Genomic DNA, 19,132 nt, shown 5'->3' with positions numbered 1-19,132 from the left:
AGCATACTTTTGCAAACGAAAACAGATGAAATTTATATCAGTTGGAAGATAATTTAGATCAAGGGCGCATCATACGTATAGATAAACGTGTAAAATCTGAAACAATAGTAAACTCAGATAACAATGACATAATAATACGGATACGTTTCTATGTAAATGCTACTCGTAGCTTGAAGATGTAAGACACAACATGAAGTCGTGTGAGACTGTCGTCGACGCGAATCCGTCCTTACATTCTTTATCTAATCTTATTATAGTTAATCAATATCCTGAATGTAGTCGTTTTAATTTATCGGTAATTGATTTTATGTTTTTCTATACGGCCCTTCATTTGCGCCGGTTAGGTGGTGTTTTAATTTTTTTTAATTCATGTGTTTAGTGAATTAAAGTAAAATTAGTGTGTTGAGAAAAAACAAGAGTTTATTTACTTTTACCAGTGGGTACTGCGGACGTTTGGTAAGTATTTTTTTTTATATTCAATACCAGCATTGATTACAATGCTGACAAATAAATAGCCAACTGTTTACGTTTCCCGCTCGGTAAAAATTAAATACCCAGGTAACAAAGTAATTAAAAAATATATATATTATTAATGTAATAATATAATATTATAATTATTCCTTTGTCATTTATTTAATTGCATTAAATAAATTTTGTAGTGATCGATAAAATCCTTTTTAGTAGTTTTTGTAGTTTATGCAGAATAACATTGTTCCTTCTTGTAACGTAGGAAGGGATCGATTTAAGATTTTGTTTCATTAGAACGGATGTATTTATGCCAAATCAAGATTAAGTATAATAGGATCGACTGCTTCAGTCTGGGAATATTCATGTTTTGTGATGGAGCCATAATTTTTTGGACAATAGCTGTCAACCACAACACCGTCCGCGCGGAATTAAAAAAAATACTCAATAATAAGCCTAAGTGTTTTTCTAGACTATGGTCTATATTCATGCAGCCGTTTGGGAGATTCCTTCAAACAAATGCCAATTGAAAGGCCAATAGCCGGTGGTTAAGGGTACGGATTTCCGATCACGTGGTCGATGGTTCGAATCCCGCTATCCGACTATTGTCATAAACCATATCCTAGCACAAGCCTAGAGTTGAGTTGGAATGAAATACAAGAAATATAAGTAAATTAAGGAAAATCTGCTAATATTTTGAAAAAAACATCCGTCCGTCCAGAGATATTATTCGCATTTATAATATTAGTAAGATATGTAATCGAATACGTAAACAAATTATGATGATAAAATATTATCGGAAGACATAGGATATTACCTGTCGTAATTTTTCTTTGTATTATTTTTGCAAATTTTTAAGCAGTTTCGAAACAAAATTATTTTATAATACATACGAACATTCATCCCTTATTTAGGCTTTAAACAGTGGTACGATATAAATTGCAAGTACTTAATATTTTGAAAAATTTATTAGAGGCGAGTAAATATAGCCCTATACCACAATGTTCATTTGTGGTACAATTTATTAAGCATTACTCTTTCAGATTTGACCTTTGGCACAATGTTTTCAATATTTGTTGCGTTTTCTACAAAAAAAATCTGTCTTGTATTTCTCACGCCATCTGTTACAAACTGTTAAAAACAATAAGATATAATATTTGTTTATAATACGCGATATATATTATAATCTATTTATTAGAAGATATATACATTTTACATTATATTTCCAAGCACATTTTAAAAATTCCATGCAAATATGTTTAGGAGATATAAGATTTTTAATCAGACACAGAGACTCCAATTCAAATATTATATATTTTCCGTGAATATTGCCTTAACTAAAAAAACTACAAACTTTATTTTCATTTATTAATAAAATGTACTGTCCTTTCTGAGTAACTCAAATAATTTAGGCACTTATCACTAAATCAATATACTAAAAGGAATGGTCATTAATGCGATAACAAAATGTTATAGTTATATGAAAACTTAGCCTTTTAGTCAAATTGCCAATTTTGCACGCAGTAGCTGCAGTATCGTTATGTTTCCAGTTAGGCGACGATATATATATTAATGGTAGAAGAGATTTTAGTAAAAGTTTAAGTAATAGCCATCTACTTAGACCTGATTAGAAAATTTGCTCTACTTTAAAACAATGACGTATAAATTATTTCCTTCTTTTTAGGGTTCCGTACCTCATAGGAAAAAAACGGAACCCTTATAGGATCACTTTGTTGTCCGTCCGTCCATCTGTCAAGACCCTTTTTTATATTAGTTATTAAGAAAATTTAATATTCCGAGAATTTTTTTACAGTAGGTTACTGCCTAATCTGCACAAAGACCTCACCATTTTCATTCCACTTATCTTTCTTGCAGTGGAAACTGATTCAATGTCTTTCATACAACCGCAGCAACGTTTCTTTATAAAAATCTATGTGCATATAAATAGAATATGTTACAAAACAGAACATGAAAAACCTTTTAAATCTAACAGGTTTAACGCGTAGAAATCATCGATCGTTATCAATGGAATAAAACTTTATATCGTAACATGTGGACGACCGCGACTATGTCTGCGCCGAAGTAAAAATAACTTAATACCCTATGTGTTCTTCCAGACTATGCTCTATATCTATGCCAAATTTCATCGAGATACGTTCAGCCGTTCTGGAGATATCTTCTTACAAACATCCATCCAAACATTCGCATTTATAATATTAGTAATATTAGTGGCTTGAATTTTATATGATTTATAGTTTTTATGTGTTCAATAATGACTTGTCGTGATATAGTTTTTATATTTGACTGCGACAATTGTGATATTAGGTATCTACACCTCAACAATGATAAGAACATTCAGTAACGTTTGACGCACATCTATTGCCGTAAATATACGCTGTAGCGCTCGTGTTATTGTGCGATTGTGATACTACAACAGGTATTGTATACTAACATAAAGAATACATAAAATCTTCATATATACCTTCTCGACGTAAACAAGTCGGTTATGTAAATAACAATACATATTACTTCTTACTAATATTGTTAATACGAAAGTGTAGATCGATGAATGGATCGACGGATCTTGATGAGATTTAGCATAGATGTAGAACATAGTTTGGAAGGACATATAGGCTACTAATAAAGTTTTTTTTAGAACCGCGCGAACGGAGTCGCGGGCGACACCTAGATTATTATGAATGTATTGCACATATTTAACATACATATAATATACGAATATTTTTGCTTATCTTGTACGTATGTCTTGTTCAACAAACATCATATTTTTTTTCATATTCTGTATGGCTCTTGATGAGTTGTCTACAAAAAGTAGTTTTATGTTCTCATTTTTTAATAAACGTAGTTGCCGCACACGACTCAGTCCGCGAGGAATAAAAAAAACTTGTTCTATGTGTTCTTAGAGAATATGTTCTATATGTTTTGCAATTTCAGCGAGATCCATGCAGCATTTCTGTAGATACTTTCTAACAAACATCCATCCATACATACAAACATTCGCATTTATAATAGTAATGAGAATTCTATTTTTGTAACATTTTGAAATGTTATTTTTCTTTTTAAATAGTTTTGATATTCTTAATATTTTGATAGCGTGTTAAATCTCTTTCCACCGAATTTTTTATTTTATTATATTATTGGTATTAAAAATAAATTAAAAAAATGCAGTCTGTATGACTCATAATGTGTGTTTTCATTGATTAAATTTATTAGTTCCTTTGAAATACTATGATTCATACAATATCTCTATTTACTTATCATTAGTTCTTACACTTACTACTTATAAAATTATCCGCAAACTTTGCCCCATTGTAATCATTTGCTCTATCAAATATCAAACTTAAAATAATAAGAGTACAAAGGTCAAAAAAAAATCAACTAGACTTTTTTAACACTTATCACTACTGAAACCAGTCGATAAAAATTATTCTAAAAGCTGTCGTGCGCGGCTCTGTTCGCGCGGAATTAAAAAAAAACACAGTAAGTAGCCTATGTGTTCTAACAGACTACTTTATACATCTGTCCTGAATTTCATCAAAAACATTTGAGCCCTTCTAACAAACATCCATCTAATCATTTGTATTTATAATATTAGTATTATAAGATGGATTTCTTTAAAAAGTTTTCCGTTTCAGTTACCTAAACACATCTCCATTTTCGACAGATTATTTATTACCTATAATCAGCTGACAAAAATGTTGACAGATTGACAGACTTTTTGTACAAGAAACAGTAAAAATCCAAAAAATAAATTAAAATTATTAGTGTGATATTTATACGATATAGAATTTTTATTATATTACACAGTAGTAAATCACTATGATAGAGAAGTCACGATTTTCGTATTTTATACTAATGCGATGCTTTTATTTCCGATTTACATCGATAATTAAATATGAAAACAACTGTGGTATAGTTTATGCTTATATTATTTTATGAGGTTTTTATGTGTATTAGCTGTCGCCCGCGAGTGCGTCTGCTCGGAATTAAAAAAATAGCCATTTATGACAAATTTCAGTGAGATCCGTAGAGCGGTTCTTTAGATATTTACAAACATACATCCATGCATCCAACTTGCGTATTTATAAGATTTTCCTTTCAGGCCATATGATAGAATGAGAGGAAGTCTGGCGACACAGGCAAGCGCCTGGACGAAGTTCAGGCTGCTCATGTGGAAGAACTTCATGCACCAATGGCGACACAAGAAACAAACCCTCATAGAGTTAGTTCTGCCAGTCGCCACCATGGCGCTAGTGCTAATATTACGACAACAGATAGAACCAGTGGTACAAGACACCAAGATATATCCGCCGATTAGAGCACATACCCTCAACTATTCTTTACCGGTGTTGTAAGTGTTATTTACATTTTAATCTTATACCTTTTCTGTTCTCTCCATGTCTGGTTCTTGTCTTCTAAATAATTTATATAAGTATCCACTACATTTTCAATCGTGTTATTTTCACGTAATTTAGAAATTGCATAAAGATTATTGTTTGCTTTCATCAAACTTTTATCAGTATTAAAGTATGAAACTTGGAAAAAACTATAATAATAATAAAGACTAAGAGTTTCGACCAACATCTCAAGAAGCTCTCGCTAAACAGTTGGATTAAGGGTCCGATACAAAAGGCTGTTATCCTAGAAACCGCACGCATCGTGAGAAGGTTCCTGTCTCTGCAGCCCTGACCACTGGTTGTTTTGTTGGTGGTGCTCTATTTTTAATATAATATATTTTGTATAATTTTTAATTTTTCATATGAAATGTAATATATTAAAAATAAGTTTAATAAATGAATAAGTGAAGTAAAAAAAGACTGATACTTATTATGAAGGTAGATTAATAAAAATTAGTATCCCTGACACTTTTTGTTAGACTTACATTTGTGTTAAAGTGTTCATATTATATTTTTGTTTTAGGATCGGTATGAACATTACCCAATTATCATTCGCATATTCTCCTGAGAACCCGATGTTAGATGATGTTGTAAGGAGCGCTGTTGTCAATTTGTTAATATTGAATATAAGAGATTTATTGCCGACCATATTTCCGGACCTGGCTGACGTGGAGCTACGACCGAGAAATTTAAACAGGACAATTATTTTTGAATTTCTAAAGATCTTTGTCAAAGTTAAAGCTTACAATAGTAGCACAGAATTAGAAGGTATTTACGGACAAGAAGAAGAAACTCAAAAAGTTTTAGCCGCTATTGAATTTGATGACAATCTAAAAGGTTTGTTAATTTTTTGTTAACATTATTTTTTATTGTTTTAACTACAGTGTAATTATTTTAAATGTTCTTTTAATTTTAAAATTTAATACGATACGTATTCTAGAGCGTATTTAGGCTAAAGGTACTTAGTTATCATGAATGTTAATTACATATTCTCAATTAAAAATTTAAATTTTCACTCACTTTCAACGAATGCAAATAATACAAGTAGTTCAAAATAAATAATTTTAAATTTTAGACGCAACTGAATTGCCGATAAATATATCGTACGCGTTACGATTTCCCGAAAGGCCGCGACTGAATTCATTCTACCTACAAGGAGGTCGCACATGGCGGACAGATGCCATTTTCCCGGTTTTCGAATTACCCGGACCAAGATTTCCTTATTCATGGGAAGGAGGCAATGATCCCGGTAAGTTAATGACTTGAATTTTCACTGCTGAATTACATATGCAAAATATCTTATCTTTTCTGTTAAAGATAATGTGACGTATAACGGCAAACGCGACGCTAGATTTAGATAGATTTTTAGCTAAAATTGAGGGTTAGCAGTCATCATTCGTCTACTCTATCTCGAGTTTAGATACTAAGATTTTGATTCTCTGAAACTAACAGCCATTAATTCGAGTGCGCGAATTGAGTCAGTAACGATTTTTTTTTCTTTAGGATACGTTAATGAAATATTCATAGCACTGCAACACGCTGTATCAATGGAATTAATATCGAGAATGACCGGCAACAATCTGCGTCGGTTCACAGTTAACTTGCAAAGATATCCACACCCGCCTTATGTTGAGGACCTTGTTATAGAAGCTTTGCAGCTTTTGTTTCCTATGTTTGTTATACTAAGCTTCAGTTACACGGCTGTTAACATTGTCAGAGCGGTTACCGTGGAAAAAGAACTACAACTAAAAGTTAGTATTAATTCATCATTATGGTACACACAGCTATTAAAGTGTTTAATTTGGATGAAAGGAGTAATTCTTCATATTGAAATGTTGTAGTATGTTTTAGGAATCGATGAAAATAATGGGTTTACCAACTTGGTTACATTGGACGGCGTGGTTTTGTAAACAATTTCTCTATTTGTTGTTTTCAACGATACTCATAGTCGTGCTTTTAAAGGTCAGCTATTCGATTTTCTTTTGTTATTGGTATACGATTTAAATGTTATTTGCATTATTATAAAATAAATTTATTTTCAGGTGAATTGGTTTACAAATGAACAAGGTTTCAATGATTACGCCGTGTTCACACATACGCCATGGACGGTTTTATTTTTCTTTATCACTTTATATTTAAGTTGCATGATATTTTTCTGCTTTATGATCAGTGGCATGTTTTCTAGAGGTATGTATTATTATTAAAATATATTAATATTCTATACTTTCATTTTTTAACACGTAAATACCTTAATTATTGTAGGAAGTTCAGCGGCTCTTTTCGCTGGTGTTGTTTGGTTCTTGAGTTATGTTCCTGCTGTACTCTTAAGTCTAGATTTTGAAGTGTCCACCGCAGTACAAGTGTTGACCTGCTTCAGTATTAATACAGCTATGTCTTATGGCTTTCAATTAATGTTGGCAAAAGAAAGTACCGGCGGTGAGTTTACGTTTTTATCGATATCATTCAATATAAATTAGTCTAAATTGCTTATATTCTAGATTTTAATTCTGTGTAAGTCAAAGGGTATAATTGTATAAGATATACAAACTGCTCATTTGATGTTAAAAGTAGTACGGACCTGCAACGTGGAGACAATATTGCAAAGATTAGAATTATTGGGGCTTCCTTGAATATTATAGTGATATAAGTACCCGTTGCATATAAGAGATTAAAAAATGTCTTCTTTAGGCATCCAATGGGGTCAATTCATGGCATCCAACGCGGTGGACTCTTCGCGCTTCGTGTTTGGGCACGTCGTCATCATGTTACTTGTCGACTGTTTGCTCTACATGCTAATTGCTTTGTACCTTGAGAAGGTGCTACCCGGACCGTACGGCGTTGCGCAGCCGTGGTACTTTCCCTTCATGCGAGAATTTTGGTGCCCCCAGAAAAAGCATGTACCAGGTACTTAAGTGTTGCCATTTTAATAAAAAAAAATTGTTGCCAGCTTTTAAACATGAGAGTAAAATATAAAAAAATAGCATGGAGTCATAAATGTGTTTTTTCATGCAACATGTAAATTAAATAAAATAATGATGAATAATTTTTTTTCCAGAGTTGTTCTTTGGTATGTTAATATATTTTTTAATAAAACTAATATCTCAGCAAATACTAACAAATGCTTAATGTAAATAAAGGCGTTAATGGCATTAATTCAAAATTAAACATTGAGAATTTTGCTTTAATTTCAGATGATCATATCGACGAGGATAGTAATATAATAAAAGAGAAAGATCCTCTTGGTCACGAAATCGGAGTAAAAATTACTGTGAGTGATAAATTAACCTCTTCACTTATAATAACTGTTATTTAACAAGCTATCGACACTGTCCATACAGTATTAAATTAAACAGTAGCCAGTATGTACTAGACTATGTTCTACATCTATGCCAAATGACAACAGAATCCATGCAGCTGTTCTGGAGACACCTAATAATAAACATTCGCATTTTTAATAGTAGTAATATTAATCTGCAATTAGATTATGCAATATTGGTTCTATAAAATTTACAAACCTAAATTGAAAAACAATTAAATATTTAGATTCTTATAGCACTTAAGATCTTTATTAGATAAAATCTTACGTAAATAATTTATGATAATTATCAATGTGTCTATCGACTTCCAACTTTCATTTACATTTTCAGAATTTAACGAAAGTCTACGGCAACAACGTAGCAGTAAATAATTTAAATTTAAACTTATACCAAGACCAGATTACAGTATTATTAGGGCATAATGGTGCGGGGAAATCCACTACAATTTCTATGATTACTGGTAAGTACAATAATAATAGTTGTTCATACAAAAATAGACTGGTGACAATGATTTATAATAACTGTATCGATATGTCGAAAATGATAAGGAATGATTAATTTACCGATACGGGCGCTACAAATAAAACAAATCAATAACTAGTATATTTTACATAGATAAACGATATTAAATGTTTCTATCACATCCTAATTTTTAATCAGACTATGTTTTTTTCTGAAATGTTATCGCGTGAAGAGGAAATGCGATAGTTCAATACCTAGATTTGGTGCAAAATTAACCCGAATTTCAACTTTTAATTTTCAATTTTTCATGATTAAATGAAAACATAAAAGCAAAAAGTATTTTTTTTTAAGTAGTAAAGGACACGGTAGTCTATTCATCTCACCTTCCTAAACTGATTCCATCTGCTTTAAATTACTTAATCTATAATATATTTTGTAGGTAACGTAGAGGTGACCCGCGGTACAGTATGGGTGGCGGGTTACGACGTACGACAGCACTTGAATGAAGCCCGCGCTAACCTCGGCCTGTGCCCACAACATAATGTACTGTTCAACGAGCTTACTGTCAAAGAACATCTACAATTCTACGCCCGACTCAAAGGATACACGGGGCAACAGGTCCACGATGAAGTGGATATGCTTATAAGCAATTTGGAAATGCAAGACAAAGTAATTTGATTTTATTATAAATAAATTCGCTTCCACGTTGATCACTAGTTAACATATTATTTGAGTTTATCGATAAGATGGTGACTGAAGTCTTTAAAAATAATAAATCTTTCCAACTGTTGATTGGAAACTCTTGTTAAATGGTACGCACTAAGATATCCAATCATCACATACAAATTCTGGCGCTTCTAATGAACCTACGTAACGAGCCCACATAAGTTTGTTAAATAACGCGATTTATATAAGTTTTATTTTCTCTTCTTTAGACGGAGAGGTGACGAGACGATGAGAATTTTTTAAATATTATAACATGCAATTGTTTCATAGCGCGACTACCTAGCGGGCGGGTTGTCAGGCGGTCAGAAGCGACGGCTTTGTGTGGGCATCGCACTCAGCGGCGGTGCCAGCGTGGTGTTGCTCGACGAGCCCACATCCGGCATGGACCCTGCTTCGCGTAGAGCGCTCTGGGATTTGTTACAGAAAATGAAGAAAGGTATTTTAATAAGTCTTATGCTAGGATATAATCTTTGCTTTACCAGTTTGCAGGATCATCAAAATAAGCGTATTAAACAGAATAGTTATAGTATGGAGGTTAATGAAACTTTTATGAATGAATACCAATTTCTGTTACTAGGTCGTACCATGATCCTGACGACGCATTTCATGGACGAGGCAGACATCTTAGGTGACCGTGTGGCGATCATGTCTAGTGGCCGGCTGCAGTGCGTCGGCTCACCGTACTTCCTCAAGCAACACTACGGCGTCGGATACACACTGGTCGTCGTCAAAAAAGAAGATTTTTCACCAGAAATGTGCACGGATATCATCAATAAATATATACCGAATACATTAATAAAAGAAGACCGTGGTAAGGAGCCGTTTATGTATTTCTAATTGAATCCACGTTGACATATTTGACCACTTCTAGGTACGAAGGTTTTTAAAATACAATTATAAAGTTTTTTCTGTTTACAGGTACGGAAGTAACATATGCTTTAACGAATAATTACTCGTATTTATTCGAGGATATGTTAAACGACCTTGAGAGAAACGCTGAGAATATACATTTCAAGAATTACGGATTGGTTGCGACCACATTGGAAGATGTCTTCATGTCGTAGGTTTTCATATTTTTATTTACTTTCCTTGCCGTGTTTACACAGCCATAACACCGATACAAAATATGTTTTTAAGTCTGTATTTAAAAATAAAATATATTTTAGGGTGGGTTCTGATGTAGAGCTTCAATCAGACGTGGACGACACTGCGACCGTATGTACATCGACCAGTGGTATTGAAGACATTCTGAGGTACGAGTGGGGAACGGCTTCGACTGATCAACGTGAGTATAATTCTATTTAATTTCCGAGAAGGTTAAAATTGAATGGAAATAGCAATTTAATCGTACCGGCCTAGAACCTAATCTATAGCGTCCTAATATAAGTCATGCCCTCATTATAAAAAAGAAAAGTAAACTATTTAAAAACGGGTACACTTACTTATTAGTTTAGAATCGACAACGACTAGTTTTATACCCATCCAGGGTACTTTTTTACGGTAAAAGATTCTAGCTATTTGGTTGGATTCATAAAAATAATTACTTAATCTTCACTTACAGTGGATAAACAAGAAGAGAACTTGAGTGGCCACCGTCTTATGTGGCTGCACGTCGTGGGAGTGTGGCAGAAGTTGTGGTGGGTGTGGAGCAGGTCGTGGGGCGTGCTCGTCCTGCAAGTGCTGGTCCCGCTCGTCATGATCAACGCGACCCTCGGCGTGCTGCAGTACATCGTCTCTACTGTACCAGCTATACAGTCCCGAGCACTCACTCTTGCTGAAGGGTAAATGTGTACCTAACTGCCATACTCTATAGTTACTGAAACAGTCCCTTTGCTATGCTAAATCTTAACTGATTGAAGTCCACCCTTAACAACGAGGGTTCTACTATATATAATATATAGATATTCACATAACAGTGACAACAGTGTGACAACAGTCTACTGTCTTGACCTTTAAGTTTTTGCAAGGGACAACTGCTGGTAATTTGATTGTGGGTAGATACGTTTTTTGTCGGTATAACGGTTTTTTTAAAATCATTTTCTTGATACAGATATTTACCGACGGAGACGTTGTTAAGTTACAACCTAACATCAGAAACGACAATGGGTGGACTGATGAAGTTGGGATACGAGTTGTTCTTCGGGACTAGTGAGTCAGACACGATGGCACTCACAGTACTCGACGACCAAACAATCGACGATTACTATATGGAACAAGTTAGTTGATACAGTTTTTTTTCCACATCTTCTAATAATATTTTCATAGCAACAAGGGAAGCGAGCAAGCAATTTAAGTAATGTTAAACACTGTCTTTTGTTGACATACATGGGGTAGTTGTAAATAAGAGTTAATTCTTTCAGACTACAGTGCTATATAAGAATGTAGCACAGATGTGTTGATGGTAGAGAGTAGACATGTAAAATGAGGCTTAGGTTAGCGCTACTTTAGCACTAAAACAGAAATGTATTAGTATATTTTCAGCATTGTATATTAATGTACTGAAGTTGTCGTAATAAAGCAAATTTAATCATCAAAACAAATATTATAAAACAAATCAAATGATTATCTTTTTTTATCAATTTCCCAGTACATTGAAGATTAAATGTGAGATTTAAATTTACTTAACTACGTCAACAATAATCTTCATTATCTGTCTGTCTGTAATCTATATCACCCAGTTTTATTTTGATACTAGCTGTACCCCGCGATGCCGTTCGCGTGGAATTAAAAAAAAACTTAATAATTAGCCTATTTGTTCTTCTAGACTATGTTCTACATCTCTGCCAAATTTAATTAAAATCTGTTGTGCCCTCCAGGAGATACCTCCAAGCAAACATCCATCTAAACATTCACATTTATAATATTAGTAAGAAGTAAGATAAAAATGATAAGAATTTTATAAAAATTTAAACATAAATAAAGGTAAATAGTGAATCATTTCTAATTAATGTCTAAAATATTAGTAAAAGGGCCTCTAACAGTGGTAGAGCCCGCTTTAACATCTTCGCACGAATTGGCCCGGCCAGCCCGGTAAAATACCACGACCATACAGAAGACAGGCGTGAAGTGGAAGCAATTCCGCGTTTCGTCTGATGAGTGTGCGTCCCGGAGGCCTAATTTAGGCCTCTTTCCCTTCCCACCCTTTTCTTATAAGGAAAAGATGGGGAGTGGAAGTGGACCTTCCGGATGAGAGGATGCATGGAAAGGGAAAATATTTTATTTCTGTGCATCCTCTCCTCCGTCGATTTAAGCAACGCATATGCAATTGCGTATGTCTATGGGCAACGGTCACTTCGCTATTTCAGCGATTTCAGGTGGGCGCTCGTTCGTTTGTCACCTTTTACTATAATAAAATGGTAACATTTTGACCGTATTTTATTCGTAAATAACGATAATAAATCCAATCAATTAATATATATCAAAACCGGATGATGTTTATATTTTCAGATAATAATAAATCGATTATCTTTTAAATATAATTAAAATAACCACTTTAAAGTCGACGCTAGTACATTTAACCATTGGTTATTGCGCAACTAGAAGGGAATATTTGCAATCGAATGCAAGTCAAAGACTTACCACTTATCAGCCAATTACCCTGTTTTGAAACTGCAAACAAAATCGATGCCAGACAATGTTCCCATAATACTTCAACTGTCATATATCAGCACATTTTTATTACAATTCCAATAACCCCAATTGTGGCTTATTTCAAACCTTAATTTTTGGTGTTTCAACAATTCAGAATTCCACGAGAGCCAAAGAATAAAGACAAATTGGAATCAAAATTAATCTATTTTTGTTACAGATGGAGAATTCAATAACGCGTGGTTATATCCGCAATCGTATGCTAATCGGTGCGTCGTTTACCGACGATTCAGCGACAGCCTGGTTCAGTAATTTCGGCTACCACGATGTGGCCACATCGCTCGCCACAATGCACTCTGCTATACTCAAGGCGTGGAATACCACAGCTAATATCAACGTATTTAATCATCCCCTCAGAGCTGTATACAGAGATCAGGTATTGAAGTTAAATCACATCCATGATAATTTCGCATAGATAAAAAGCCGATTATTCGCCTGTTATTGAGACTAGCTGTCGCCCGCGACAATGTCCGCGCGGAATTAAAAAATTATATTTGTAGCCTATGTGTTCTTCTAGACTATGCTCTATATGTATGACAAATTGTCCAGCCGTTCTGGAGATACCTTCAAACAAACATCCATTTATCCATCTATCTAAACATTCGCATTTAAAATATTAGTAAGATGAGATTTTTGACAAGTTGTTATATATAGACTGAAATAAGGCTACAATGTACAATAACGAATTGAATAAAATTGTATTGTCGCTTGCTGTAGCAGAAACACTCGGCGAAGTTAAAGGTCTGGTGCGGCTTTGTTCGGTTTCGTGTTTCAAATTAGTTGAGGTTGAGGTTCAAGTAATATGATGTAATTAATAATAGTTTCTCGTATTTTCAGGGAAACTTACAACTAATGATCACTTTGTTATCTATGCAAATCGCTAGCAGTGTTGGAAATAGTTTGGGCATAATAAGCGCTGCCTTTGTTATGTTCTACGTTAAGGTAATTTTATTATTTCATACAACAGTTACGATATTCTTTATAAATGTATCATTGGAGAAATTCAAATCGCATTCGAGATTTGCAAAGTTTCCGCGTACTCTTGTAAATTACAGGTTTGATTCCTTGTTTATTATTATGTATGCATACTTCCGTGTTTTAAAATAAATGTACTTACAGGAGCGTGTGTCACGTGCCAAGTTACTGCAAAAGGCGGCCGGTGTTCAACCCGTCGTGCTGTGGGGCGCCGCCGCGGTTTTCGATTGGTTTTGGTATCTGCTAATAGCCGTCACCATTATAATTTCCTGCGCCGCCTTCGATGTCATTGGGCTATCAACTACTACGGAATTAGGTACTTAACCACTTTGTTTTAAAAAAAATGTGACTGCGACAAAAAATGTTAAGTTAGGTCTTTTGTACATGTCGTTTGTATAATAATACAATGTTCCACCTTTATTTAATTTTTTTACTTATGATAACTTTGTTTAAAATGAAACTGCTGTATTACAAAATGATTGTTTTTGCGTAGGACGTTTGTACTTCTGCTTGATGATCTACGGGGCGGCCATGTTGCCGATGCACTATCTCCTTTCCCACGTGTTTTCTGGACCGGCTCTGGGTTTCGTGATTATGTTCTTTATTAATGTATTGTTTGGTAAGTTTTGCACAAAATTAAACAAAACGAACATATGTCTTAATTAATTTTTGTTTGGTATAATGTTAATAATTTTCTAGGAATGATGGGATCTCAGATTGTTCAAGCTTTGGCTTCACCACAGTTAGACACGAAGGAAGTGGCCGATGTTATGGATAAAGTTCTACAATTTTTCCCCCTGTACAGCCTTGTCACGTCTGTCAGGTAATTCATGACTTCTGATCAATATCACAAATTCATATTACTTTGCATTAATAATATAACTAGGACTTAAATAACTTTACGATTTTAGGAGTTTGAATCAAATTGGTTTGACGGAGTATACTTGTATGCAGAGCTGCGACTATTTGGCCGCTGTGTTGCCGAATATGAGAGAATGCACGATGGAGATTCTTTGCGAATCTTTCTCAGAATCATGCTGCGGTGAGTCACATTGTCTTGAAAATATTGAGTACTCATAAAATAAGACTTAATTTAAAACGGAATTTTACACGTAAATCCACTATGATTTTCAATTACCAAAGTTAATTTGCACCAAACTTGTTAATTGTGTAATCAATTTTTTTGCAGTCCGTGAAAACCCGTACTTTGATTGGGAGGAGCCGGGTATTCTCCGATATCTCGTGTTCATGATAATCTCGGGTATTGTCTTTTGGCTTCTGCTGATGATGATCGAATACAAATTGATTCAAAAGGTAAACCATATTCACTGAATTACACACTAAAATGTAGTAAGTACCTAAATTTCTTTATAACTTTTGTATTTTTCTGTTTATGGATTTAATTCTTCACGACGGCAAACTGTTCGACCCTATGGTGTCTCTTAGTGATACAGCCACTGTGAGTGTGACAGTCAATTCTTTATTGTGTAGATATTTACTCGTGAGAAAGCACCGCCTGCTGTGGCCGAGGGTGATTTGGACGAAGACGTGGCGGATGAGGGTCGTCATGTGCAACGCATCGGCGGCTCCTCGCTCGCCCAGCACGGACTTGTAGCGAGGAACCTCTCTAAATACTACGGGAAGCATCTGGCTGTTGATCAAGTGTCCTTCAGTAAGCATACGTAATTATAATCACGTACTTATTTGAATGAATGAACGATGAATTTGGTCATACGATGTAGTTCATTCATTCTAATAAATTGTGTCATGAACTTAACTTTCTCATTATTCATTAATTAATCATTTTGTATAAAGTAATTTTGTAAAATCTATTTAAATATATTTAATCTGCATATATGAATGCATGAGTAAAGCCATGTTTAAATGATTTTTAATTATTATTCAAGTAACAAAATCTTTAAATATATATTACGTCATTTTTCTTTAGGTGTAAGCGATGGTGAATGTTTCGGTCTGCTTGGTGTAAACGGTGCTGGCAAAACCAGTACGTTCAAGATGTTGATGGGCGATGAGACTATCTCCAGCGGCGAAGCGTACGTCAGTGGTTATTCGGTTAAGAAAGACATCACCAAAGTCTACGAGAATATTGGTAAGAGCTTCAACTATAATACGATTCACGGTGCAGATTAACAGTTTGCGAAAGTGGCACTTAAAATTTGTATGGATGGTCGATATTATGTGGTTGAAAATTGTTTGTTGTAGTTCGAAGGTCTAATTATCTTTGAAATTATTCGCAGGATACTGTCCTCAGTTTGACGCTGTGTTTGGAGAGCTGACAGGTCGAGAAACATTGTTGCTCTTCTCTCTGTTCCGCGGTCTTCCTTACAAGAACTCTGACGTACGAGCCGAGTTGCTTGCGGCGTCGCTCGGCTTTACAAAACATTTAGATAAAAGGGTAACTTGTATAATTTAATATTACACGTTCGGATTGAAACAAAGACTCAGATAAGAAAACTGTTTTATTTTATAATATAAAACACCGAATGTTAGAAAGTGTTTATTTATTACTTTCTTAATTAATATTTTGCAAGTCTTATATGAAACACTTAAGTAACTGATTCGCTGTGAGATGTAATTCTACCACAAACATCCCCTTGTTTGCGAAGCGGGCGGAACCAAAAAGGTTGAATTATACGCCGCTCATTTCATATCTTAGTCACCGGAAATATGATTGTCGCTGTAGGTGGAGCAGTACTCGGGCGGCAACAAGCGCAAGCTGAGCACGGCGGTGGCGCTGCTGGGACGCACGCGGCTGGTGTTCGTGGACGAGCCGACGAGCGGCGTGGACCCGGCGGCCAAGCGGCAGGTGTGGCGCGCGGTGCAGGCGGCGCGGCGAGCGGGCCGCGGCGTGTTGCTCACCTCCCACAGCATGGAGGAGTGCGAGGCGCTCTGCTCCAGGCTCACTATCATGGTCAACGGACGCTTCAAGTGCCTGGGCACGCCTCAACATCTCAAGAATAAGTTCTCTGAAGGTATTATTAATAGCTTATTTAATTTTATCTAACATATGACCGGTCTTTTCGAAATAAAGACAATTCCATGTTGTATTATAATATAATAGGATCCGGAATAAGTATGGTTCTTATGAGATACACATTTTAATATGTTTTCTGAAAGTATTTAAAAATTAATAGAAAAACTACGACATAGTATCAAACGTTATCTATTGCGGCATGCAGGGCCATGTATTTACCTAGATTAACTAAGAAAGAATCTTAAGTGTGCAGCCTTGGTCTGCTTTAAAAGTAGGTAATGTGTCAAAGAATTTTTTAATTGCAAAATCTTTTTTCAGAATAATAAATTTTATTATCTGCCTTTATCAAAAAATTGTACAAATTAGCTGCGATTTATTTACAAAGTGTTCTATAAAATGTTTATTTCCAGGTTTCACTCTGACAATAAAAATGAAAATGGATGAAGATGGAACACCAAATGAGAACACAGTTGTGTCTGTGAAGAATTTCATCAATTGTAATTTCACCGATCCAAAACTCATGTAAGTTGTCCATTAAAAAAAAAACATTTTTGTCATTAGGCATAACTTTTTTGTCTGTCTGTATCATCATATCTTTTTTTATTCCCAGGGAAGAGTATCAAGGTCTATTGACATACTACTTACCGGATAGAAGTATGGCGTGGTCTAGAATGTTCGGCGTCATCGAGCGAGCCAAGCGAGAGCTGGAAGTGGAAGACTACAGCATATCGCAGACCACACTAGAGCAGATATTCCTGCAGTTCACTAAATACCAAAGGGAAGGTATCCAGCAAAGTTCCTTGTAGGGCGCGGTGTTGTGAAAAAGCTATTGAGGTAGTCAACTCACTAATCTCATGATTGGTCGTTAATATAATTTACGGTCTGCTCTCTGTTTTGTGCCGTATGTTCGTTATAGTTTTATTACTTTGAGTTTGGAGTCGAAGCAGACGTACGGAAACTACTGTTATCTTAGTTTGTTTAAGGAGATTATGCGGGAGGGATAATTATGTTTTTCTAGTAGTAAAGGAAACTACGGATATATGAACCAACGTTTCTTATATGTTTACCTCCGTTCCAGTTTTCTCCTTACATGCGTCAAAATTTTTGACAAAAGTGTTTATTACATATTAACTCTTGTTTTTTGGATACCTATTGATATGTGCGCACAATTGTGTTATTTTTGCGCGGCTGTAAAAGTGATATAGACCAAATTTTGATAATACAATCGGATTCTGTATGAGATATATATGTATATCAGTCGTTTAGTTGTAAGTGCTCTTGTTTTTTATTATTTTATTAAGGCAAACTCTATTTTTTGTAACTAATGTTTTATAGAAGTAATTAAATGAAGTCAACGTTAGAAAAAGTGTTTACATTTATTTATTTAGGACAATTTTGCTCTCTAAAATTGCCTTCTTTATCGTAGAATGAATTTTAACATCTAAACGATTTTAAATTCTAATTTTGTTTTTATACAAAGATATAGGAACATACTGGTCAATTGTAAATAGGTTAAATGTTTTGTACTGTAAATATATGTAATTTTATAACGCCATAGTTATCAAGTTCCACTTTTTGCGTATTACATCATCATCTGATTGCAAATTAGGCAAAATGAAGCGTATTATATTGTGCATTTTTTTTTAATTGAGTATTCATACTCACATTTTGGTTTTAAAATTAGCTGTAAATTTTTATGAAAGTTTAGGTGAAGTTAGTAAAAATTTGATAAAATAATACTTGAAATATGATATAAAATTTATCATATTTTACTAATAGTACTTTGCCCTTGTATTTTACCGCCTAAATTATGTTATTACAAAGATGGTAAACGTCACCCGTTATATCGTGAAAACCTACAATATTTTTATCGAAGCGTTAATGTAAAAAATAAAACATATTTGTTAAGTACATTAGTTTTATTATAAATCATGTAAACCTACATCGATACATACATACGAAGGTTTTTCTTATTAAATATAGTTAAGCAAAATAAGTATGTCCTGCATAAAGGTATCACATATAAAGCCATCATCAAATTAAATAATCAAAATTTATCTAAATAAGGACCCATTCACACAGACCGAAAGGCGAAGAGCAGAACAAATTTTTATCGCAAATAAAATTGA

The 19,132-nt window shown here is 34.3% G+C and overlaps 1 protein-coding gene across 5 annotated transcripts; it reads left to right on the top strand.

Moving 5' to 3' along the window:
- Positions 1 to 312: 312 nt before the first annotated feature.
- On the top strand, positions 313 to 18,420 carry LOC106119104 (ATP-binding cassette sub-family A member 2). 5 transcript variants are annotated; one of them, XM_013313975.1, is made up of 32 exons: positions 313 to 456; positions 4,586 to 4,834; positions 5,404 to 5,717; positions 5,956 to 6,129; positions 6,384 to 6,631; positions 6,732 to 6,842; positions 6,923 to 7,067; positions 7,143 to 7,316; positions 7,569 to 7,784; positions 7,936 to 7,947; positions 8,072 to 8,148; positions 8,528 to 8,657; positions 9,099 to 9,328; positions 9,656 to 9,821; positions 9,963 to 10,196; positions 10,304 to 10,445; positions 10,552 to 10,670; positions 10,947 to 11,166; positions 11,436 to 11,601; positions 13,194 to 13,409; positions 13,871 to 13,975; positions 14,153 to 14,324; positions 14,502 to 14,627; positions 14,708 to 14,831; positions 14,920 to 15,050; positions 15,198 to 15,322; positions 15,500 to 15,680; positions 15,957 to 16,118; positions 16,267 to 16,424; positions 16,713 to 17,001; positions 17,414 to 17,525; positions 17,614 to 18,420. In XM_013313975.1, the coding sequence occupies exons 2-32, from the start codon at positions 4,599 to 4,601 to the stop codon at positions 17,807 to 17,809; spliced, it is 5,211 nt and encodes a 1,736-aa protein (XP_013169429.1). In that variant the 5' UTR covers positions 313 to 456; positions 4,586 to 4,598; the 3' UTR covers positions 17,810 to 18,420. The 5 variants fall into 5 exon arrangements, with proteins under 5 accessions (XP_013169429.1, XP_013169428.1, XP_013169431.1 ...); XM_013313974.1 differs by lacking the exon at positions 313 to 456 and adding an exon at positions 2,818 to 2,902; XM_013313976.1 differs by lacking the exon at positions 313 to 456 and adding an exon at positions 4,242 to 4,393.
- The last annotated feature ends 712 nt before the right edge of the window (positions 18,421 to 19,132 follow it).

Source organism: Papilio xuthus, unplaced genomic scaffold (genome assembly GCF_000836235.2).
Source record: "Papilio xuthus unplaced genomic scaffold, Pxut_1.1 DF827542.1, whole genome shotgun sequence".
In the NCBI taxonomy this organism is placed as follows: domain Eukaryota; kingdom Metazoa; phylum Arthropoda; class Insecta; order Lepidoptera; family Papilionidae; genus Papilio; species Papilio xuthus.
Note: the sequence above shows the minus strand (reverse complement) of the source record. Positions and strands in the feature narration are given on the sequence as shown.

Coding starts and splice junctions, on each gene's coding strand:
- LOC106119104 (XM_013313975.1), top strand. CDS start 4,599: ATGAGAGGAAGTCTGGCGACACAGGCAAGCGCCTGGACGAAGTTCAGG. Junction 7,317..7,568: donor GGCAAAAGAAAGTACCGGCG/GTGAGTTTACGT, acceptor TGTCTTCTTTAG/GCATCCAATGGGGTCAATTC. Junction 14,325..14,501: donor ATCAACTACTACGGAATTAG/GTACTTAACCAC, acceptor GTTTTTGCGTAG/GACGTTTGTACTTCTGCTTG.